Here is a 9,010-nt window from a genome sequence, read left to right as displayed (position 1 = left end):
TGAAAAAAAAACTAAAGCTGAATGTTTACCAAACACAAAAACAGCTCCCAGCTTTTTTTTTATACCAGTTTTTTTCAGAATCACTTCAATACCAAACCAGGCCTAAGTCTTTTCTTAAAGTCTCTTCCAAATTTTTCCTAGGTCTTCCTCTACCCCTTCGGCAATGGTTCTCTGTCCCATAGTCACATCTTCTAATCGGAGCATCAGTAGGCCTCCTTTCATATTTCCTTCAATTTTGACTACTCATACTTTACCTCGGATATCTTCATTCCTAATCTTATCCTTTCTCGTGTGCCCACACATCCAACGAAGCATCCTCATCTCCGCTACACCCATTTTATGTACGTGTTGATGCTTCACCGCCCAACATTCCATGCCATATAGCATTGCCGGCCTTATTGTCGTCCTATAAAATTTTCCCTTGAACTTCAGTGGCATACGACGGTCACACAGTACGCCAGATGCACTCTTCCACTTCATCCATCCATCTTGTATTCTATGGTTGAGGTCTCAATCTAATTCTCCGTTCTTTTGTAAGATAGATCCTAGGTAGCGAAAGCGGTCGCTCTTTGGTACTTCCTGATCTTTGATCCTCACCCCTTACTCATTTTGGCCTCCATTTGCATTGAACTTGCATTCCATATATTCTGTCTTTGATCGGCTTAGGTGAAGACCTTTAGATTCCAACACTTCTCTCGAAAGGTTAAGCTTCGCATTTACCCCTTCTTGAGTTTCATCTATCAACACTATATCATCTGTAAAAAGCATACACCAAGGAATATCATCTTGAATATATCCAGTTAACTCATCCATTACCAATGCAAAAAGGTAAGGTCTTAAGGATCAGCCTTGATGTAACCGTACAGTTGTGGGGAAGCTTTCGATTTGTCCTTCATGAGTTTTTACGGCAGTCTTTGCTCCATCATACATATCCTTTATAGCTTGGATATATGCTACTTATACTCATTTCTTCTCTAAAATCCTCCAAAGAATGTCTTTTGGGACCCTGTCATACGCTTTTTCCAAATCTATAAAGACCATGTATAAATCCTTTTTCCTATCTCTATATCTTTCCATCAATCTTCATAAGAGATAGATCGCTTCCATGGTTGAGCACCCTGGCATGAACCAGAATTGGTTGTCCAAAACCCATGTCTCTTGCCTCAATCTATGCTTAATGATTCTCTCCCAAAGCTTCATTGTATGACTCATTAGCTTAATACCCCTATAGTTCATGCAATTTTGTACGTCACCCTTATTCTTGTAGATAGGCACCAAAGTGCTATTTCGCCACTCAATTGACATCTTCTTCATTTTCAAAATCCTATTGAAAAGGTTTGTGAGCCATGCTATACCCGTCTCTCCCAAGACTTTCCACACTTTGATCGGTATATCATCTGGGCCCACTGCTTTTCTATGCTTCATCTTTTTCAAAGCTACAACCATTTCTTCCTTCCTGATTTAGCGGTAAAAGGAGTAGTTTCTACACTCTTCTGAGTTACTCAACTCCCCCAAAAAAGTACTCCTTTCACGTCCTTCATTGAAAAGATTATGAAAATAACCTCTCCATCTGTCTTTGACCACGTTCTATGTAGCAAGAACATTTCCATCCTCATCCTTGATGCACCTTACTTGGTTTAGGTCCCTTGTCTTCTTTTCCCTTGCTCTAGCTAGTTTATAGATATCCAACTCTCCTTCTTTGGTATCTAGTTGCTTATACATATCGTCGTAAGCCGCTAGCTTAGCTTCTCTCACAGCTTTCTTCGCCTCCTACTTCGCTATTCTATACCTTTCACCATTTCATCGATCTTATCCTTGTATAAGGCTTTACAACATTCCTTCTTAGCCTTCACCTTTGTTTGTACCTCCTCATTCCACCACCAAGATTCCTTTTGGTGTGGAGCAAAGCCCTTGGACTCTCCTAATACCTCTTTTGCTACTTTTCGGATACAACTAGCCATGAAATCCCACCTTTGGCTAGCTTCCCCCTCCCTATCCCACACGCATTGGGTGATTACTTTCTCTTTGAAAATGACTTGTTTTTCTCCTTTTAGATTCCACCATCTAGTCCTTGGGCACTTCCAAGTCTTGTTCTTTTTTCTCTCTCTTTTGATATGTACATTCATCACCAACAAGCAATGTTGATTAGACAAGCTCTCTCCTGGTATAACTTTGCAATCCTTACAAGTAGGGATGTATAACCTTACAAGTAGGGATGTATACAATTGTGTCTATGACTATATAATAAAGTGACAAGGAATATATACAGACACAATGTTGTGTATATCTGGCGACAAAAAAAAGTTTCTTGATTGGTTCGGATTCGGAATCATATCAACATGCTCTATTCCTTAAAGTTCTGGATTTGTGTTACCAACTAACGCATAACAATAGGACACTTTATTCAAAGTTGAGGTGGACTCAAAGAAATTCTTTCTTGCATCCATCTGCAGGAAACTTTATTTAAGGTTATGGTAAAAAACACATAATTAAAGTGACATGATAAGTTCTACAAGCTTATTCAAGAATTTGTAGGAAGAACCACCATTCCTTAAAGAAACGTCTATTTTCTCCTTCAAATCCTTGGCCCTAACCCTCATCACCTCCCCATCAGCATCTACCATCAGTTTCCTGACAGCTCTCTCAATCTCTCCTCTCTCTAACTCGTTGTCTAAATGTAGCCCTACTTTCCATACTTGGCTAACATACCTTGAATGCACCTTCTGATCGCCAAAAGACGGCAGGCATATCATTGGAATCCCTTCGGACAAACTCTCTAGCGTTGAGTTCCAACCACAGTGGCTCCAAAACCCTCCGACCGCACGATGGGACAAAACTTCCCTCTGGGGTGCCCATTTTACAATGTAACCGCGTTCTCCAATAGCTTCTATGAAACCTTGAGGCAATTGCTCAATCCCATCTGAACCACTTACTGAGCCAGGTCTTATCACCCATAAGAAAGGCTGCTTGCTGTTAGCCAATCCCCAAGCCATTTCGGTGAGCTCTTTCTCACTGATGGATGCCACACTTCCCAAGCTTACATAGATAACCGAGTTGTTAGATTGCTTGTCGAGCCACGCAATGCAGCTGGTGTCCACTTCTAGTAAGCTACTAGAAGCTGCTGCTTCAATCTTGTGAGAAGGACCTATGGAAAACATTGGAACTGGGCATTGTTGCTGGATCTGTGCTAGTGATGATTGTTCGAGACAATCAGTGGTGTTCCAAACGATTGCTGAAGCCGTCCTAACATCGCATGCATTAACGACTAGTTCTGAGTACTTTTCGAATGTGTCAAAGTTGGTGGTGGGTAGATCTTTCAACCTAAGGGGATGAAACCCGGGCACCGGACTCAGTGACTGAGAGTCTGCAAAGCCAACGGTGTTGTGTTCTTAGTTATAAGTAAGAAAAACGAATATGTGGGATAGAATAGCTTTTGCAGAATGATAGAAATAGTAACTGTATTCTGATTAGTAAATATATGGCACATACCTGGGAATGGGATGTGACCTTTTGAACGAAGTTGTAGGACAGCAGTACGAGCTAGAAAATTTGTAACGCTGGTAGTTCGTAGCATGATGTTTGGGATGTTTAGATCCTTAGCTACAGCTTTAGTGAAGTACATAAGGTCATCATGGATAACGCATGTGATTTTGTTCTCGGGTTCCTGTTCCTTAACTTGAGCCAAGCGTTGTCGGAAACTCACTTTGCAGTTAGCATTTATAGCCAGCAGAATGGCTACTAAATTCCCAGATGAGATCTCTTCACCAGTCAAGCCATCTTGTATTGGAAAGAAGGTGAAATCCAGGTGGTTTGAAGGGTTAGGGGAGTTGAATTGGGTGTGAATAACAGTGATGGAAAAGCCCTTTGAGTGAAGGAAGGAACCCAGCTGAAGCATTGGACTTATGTGACCTTGTAATGGACATGGGAATAAGACCAACCTGTTACTCTGTGTTTCCTTTTCCATCTCCCTCCTTCCCTCTTTCACTTCTCTCTTGGAGACACGCGCACACACACACACACACACACTAAACGTTACAGTAATTGGAATTCTATATCTTTGATTGCTTCATTGAAACCCTTGGAGCTTTTATAGAGGAGAGTACATACATTAACCCTGGAAATGGCTCTTAACGCTTCTTTAATTTATTTCATAAGAAATGCAGAGAAATTATTTTGCAGGCCATAAACGTGTTTTTGTTGTTGGTGAATAATGTGAGGGCTTGCTAACATCCCCAATGTACCATCCCGGCAGAGAGATTTTTACCGGTACACAGGGTGGTACACCACGTGTCACTATGCAAATGGTGGGATATGTGTGCTAAAATGTTAATAACTTAAAAAATAAAATTTTTCACCATTCTTATTAAAACACGTGGTGTACCATTTGTATTCATGTCACAACTAAAATTTTCTCATCCTAGGATCACAAATGAATTATACGATGCCACGACTTTTAACTTCCTTAAATTATATTAAATTATTGGTACAGAATATCATGATGGTGTACACGAGCTTATATAGGCGATTTTTTTTTTTTTTCAAATTTATTATTATTTAGAGGAGAAAATAATTCAAAATTGTTACATTAGTTTAGAGGAGGGGAAAGTTTTGGATCTTAGGTTGCATGGTTACAAATCTAACACACTATATATCTACTAAAATATTAGACTACGTTCGAATATGTAAGTAGTAAAGTTTCTCACTAATAATATAACAATTTTTTAACATGCACATTTCATACATAATTAGTAGAATTGTCTTTTCTATAGAACTTTCCTTTTGGAGATATGCATGTGATTCCTAGCATTGGTTGGTGGATTTTTTTAACATATTTTAACTTGGAGACATTACGATAAGTTGCTTCATTGCTTGTCCTTGTTGAATTAGTATTCCTTCGATACCTATAGTTTAATACCCTTTTCTGAGCATAAAAAAGTTTAATACCTTAACTTAATTAATTGTTGAACAATTATTCTCAAAAAAATAAAAATAATAATTGTTGAACAATTGTTTTACCTTTTTAAGGAAACATGTGGTTTTTGAAATGGAGAAATGGTGCTTGCTTACACAATGACACCTGGAATGTCTCATTATTTTGTATTTACCATTTTAACTAAAAAAATGCTAAACACCACCAAAAATTAAAATATTATTTCAACAAGCCACCTACATATATATCCAATTTTTTTTTATCCATAAATAACTCAAAATCGTGAAGAGAAGTAATTTCTGAGCTCAATTATAACCATCAGTTAAATCACATCTTTTGCATGAGCCCTGCTTTTCGAGCTCAATTTTGTAACAAAATAGTGATTTTCAATCTCCTTTTTTTTTTCTCTCTTTTTTTTTTTTTTTTTTTGTGAAAAAAGGACCGTAGAAATCAATCTCCTTTCATAAATTCAAGCCCCAAATAATAGCACACACCTTCCTTCCCTAAAATTCCACAAATTTCCTGCCTATTGCAAATGTTGGAGGTCATTTTCTTTCATAAAAAAAAAGGTTAACTTTTAATCTCCTGCATAATTTCTTGTACTTATTATAACTCGTCTCACCGTTTATAATTCTTTTGAAGATAAATGAATCAAATTTTTTTGTATTAAAGATCATATAAATGAGCCGATAATAATAAAAAAAAAATTAACAAGTGATCGTTTTCATTTCTCACTTTCATTTGCGAATTGGCAAAATCATGACCTAAAAAAAATCTGAATTTTGCATGAATCATAATCAGACATAATAAAAATGCGAATGAATTTAATATAATAATGGTTTTCATAAGAACAAATTCACGCGCCAAATTTATGGTCAATCATCTCGGTCAAATGGAATTCGTGCAAAATCATCTTGAGCTGAATAAATTGCATGAAAGATTGGGTTCCTTCTGTCGTTATGCACTGCTCACAGTCAGACCGGGACCATTTTTAACATCTCCACCATTACTCTGCTCACATGCACCTTGCACCTTCATAATTTAATGTTCTTGCGATATTGGTAATGAAAATGAAGCCCAGATGGAATGGTGGGGTGGCAGCTTTCAATTGCTGCAGTAACCCAACTCCAAAAGGGTTTTTAATTAAGGTTTTTAATTATGATAAAGACAGTTAACCCCAGTTCCTGTGCATAATTTTGTACTAGTATACAACATTACAACATTCTCTTCACTGTTCATATATTTTATGCACATTAAGTTTGATAATTTGATATCCGATTATGAAGTCAAGTCTAGCGATATGGGGAAACGAGAACTGATCAATCCCCTTGCTCAATTTTTATGTTAAGGTTATGTACAGTTTAGAATTCGTTGTCCCATCAAAGGTTGTCTTTCAATTTGGCCTCACAAAAGTGAAATCTTGGATATGCAATAAGCGATAATGAAACTACACAAGCATTCCTCATAAAAAAAACATGTTTACAAGTGTTAAAGATGAAAGACCAACAAACTATTGACATTTTCCTATTAATGTATCCATGCATTCCTACACATATATTGCCGACAATAATTGATTTTGACCTTTTCCTAGTGCAATCATCTTGTAATGTTGCTCGATCTATTTGATCTTTAAATTCTGATTTAGATGGGTTAGGTTTAATGTTTCCTTTTTTTTATATTTTAATTTTTTTTTCTTTTAGAGGGGTAAGATTTATGTCTTCCTTCTTTTTTATGTTTTTTTTTTTTAACATTTTTTCTTGTATCATAAGAGGTTAGGTTTATGTTCTTCAAATTAGGTGTAACTTTTTTTTTTTTTTTTTTTTGTTACAAGAAAATTCCCACGTTGATGTTTTTAAAAAATAAAAATAAAAATAAAAAAGAAAGAAATGATAAGTATTCACTGGCGGAGGCACCATGAGACGAGGGTTGCTGGGACCCATCCTGACTTTTAAAAAAATGTATATATATATATATATATTAAGAAATTACGCATCGTTCTTTTGCTTGAAGTCTTGCTTTCCATGTTCCAAATAGAACCCCAGCAGCCCATCTCTCAATTGAATTTAATTAAGAAACAATCTTCTTTGAAGAGTAATCGTTCAGTTTTTGTTATAAAAATTAAGAAACCATCCTCTTTCATAGTGCAACTAGATTGTGGAGCTATTCCCCTTTTCTTTTTGAAACTCCATACATTTTGCCAAAATTCGAAATCTATTCAACAAATAAGTCTCAAATTTCTTTAATTCTCTTTTGTTTTCCTCTATATTTTACAACTTATATGAGAGTTAGAGTTTGTAAAATTTTTATTGAATTCACTGAGTTTAATAATATCAGTGACAAGGTTATATGTGACGACCTGTCCTGAATTATAATATATTTTATCCTCGAGTGTGCTAAAATGACTATTTTACCCTTGTGGGCCTTGTAACGTGGATGTATGTATATAGTTTTCAATCATTTTTCCATCGACGTGAGTAAGTGGTATTCGACGTTATGAGAACGTGGATGCAAATTAAGGCCGAGTCAGGTATGTAGTGGAGATGTTGTAAAGGAATAAAGGAATTGGGTTGGGTTTAATTGCATAAATCCAAAGCATGCAGCCCAATGAGGGCTTGAGGCCATTTGAATATGGCCAACTCGTGGCCACACACACATGCACAAGTGCAACCTGCATCCTCTCTCTCTTTCTCAAATTTTCTTCCCCATCCGTACAACCGAGAGCATTCACCCTCAAACTAAACCAAAACTCTATGGATCAAACTTGGTGTGTCCAGATTCTTACTCTTCTTGAAACCTAGAACATGGTGATACCTTTTGTTAACTGGTTTGACTTCAAAAACCAGAGACTCCATAAGCTTCGACGAGGGGTGTAATTTTCTCCGACGTGATCATGAAGGTTTTAGCTAGTTTTGGGACTTAATAAGGTACTATTCTTGCTCCACTAGCACTTTGGAACAATTTTAGAGCAATTTTGACTTGGAACACTCGGGTTTTAGAACAGTTGGATTTAGGACTCTAAACAAGTGAGAACATGTTCTACTCGTTTAGAGCTTCATTTTCGTATAATTTTCATGAAATTTGGTTGAAAAACGAAAAAGATATCAAGGTTTCAGAATTTTCCAGTTTCCGACAACGTAGACGATGGTCGGCGACGGAATCCGACGAACCACCGGAGAAGACAGAGCATATTCTGTCACCTTTGACGAAATATTCTTAACAGCGTCAGGTATATTTAACGGAATATCTTATTATTTAACGGCATATTCCTTAACGACGTTAGGGTTACCGTCAGTGTGCCAGGCACGTGACTGCGTGTGGCCAGTACGTATGGCCGTGCCTTGGCCGACGCGTGGCGACACGTGGGACGTTGAAAAATTATTCTAAAAATATAAGGATACTCAGGGTGTTGAGTAGTCCACGATAGTATATTCAAACAACCCAATTGAGCAACGTATGAGAAGTTATTTCATAGTAATGGTTATGTGCTTAAAAATAACATTAAAATAGTTATTTCACATATAGGTGAGACGTTTCCAGAGGATGAGCGCAGCCAGGCAAGACTTGGGGGTTACGACCTAGCTACATACCAATGAGTGGGCTTTTGGGTTATATATATATGTCGTATGCATTACATATTAGAATATGCTTTAATACAGCTGTGCATATTACTGCTTGACGTTGTGGACGCTCATGTAAGCTTCAGGTGAGTATATAACGATGGTTGTGATGGTAGTGTGTATGATTATGATGAGTTGCTTTCAGTGATTTATATCCTACACCCTGGTGTTAATGCTCCGCCCGAGGGTAGGGCCTAGCCTTCACGTGATCGTTCACCTTCCACACCATACGCTCACCTTGGATCTAAGGTAGGTGTCAGCCTATCGTACTGACCACATTAGGTGGTTCCGAATCGTAGGTGACTTGAGATACTTTCGCATAACCTTCATGTGATCGTAGCACTTGAGCGTACTTATTTACACCTAGCATGTCGTACAGACCACATAGGTGGTTCTGACTCGTGTGCAGGATTTGATTTGATTGTTGAGTTATAGATTTAGCCGTACTGGTCACATTAGGTGA

At 37.5% G+C, this 9,010-nt stretch overlaps 1 protein-coding gene across 1 annotated transcript; it reads right to left on the bottom strand.

Moving 5' to 3' along the window:
* Nucleotides 1–1,786: 1,786 nt before the first annotated feature.
* On the bottom strand, nucleotides 1,787–4,883 carry LOC125470255 (UDP-glucose iridoid glucosyltransferase-like). The gene is made up of 2 exons (XM_048569070.1): nucleotides 3,490–4,883; nucleotides 1,787–3,364 (listed from the first exon to the last, which is right to left on the bottom strand). Exons 1-2 carry the CDS (start codon nucleotides 3,962–3,964, stop codon nucleotides 2,490–2,492), a joined length of 1,350 nt encoding a protein of 449 aa, XP_048425027.1. The 5' UTR covers nucleotides 3,965–4,883; the 3' UTR covers nucleotides 1,787–2,489.
* Between the last annotated feature and the right edge of the window lie 4,127 nt (nucleotides 4,884–9,010).

This window comes from the organism of the source record quoted next, unplaced genomic scaffold (assembly GCF_019419815.1).
Source record: "Pyrus x bretschneideri cultivar Hongxiangsu unplaced genomic scaffold, Pyrus_bretschneideri_v1 Contig5, whole genome shotgun sequence".
NCBI lineage: Eukaryota > Viridiplantae > Streptophyta > Magnoliopsida > Rosales > Rosaceae > Pyrus > Pyrus x bretschneideri.
The sequence above is the reverse complement of the archived record's forward strand: the minus strand, read 5'-3'. Positions and strand labels throughout refer to the sequence as shown.

Excerpts from the sequence above, each read along its gene's own strand:
- LOC125470255 (XM_048569070.1), bottom strand. The coding sequence starts at position 3,964 with ATGGAAAAGGAAACACAGAGTAACAGGTTGGTCTTATTCCCATGTCCA. Across the intron at positions 3,365-3,489 it reads AGGTCACATCCCATTCCCAG|ACTCTCAGTCACTGAGTCCG; the intron begins GTATGTGCCATA and ends TTGGCTTTGCAG.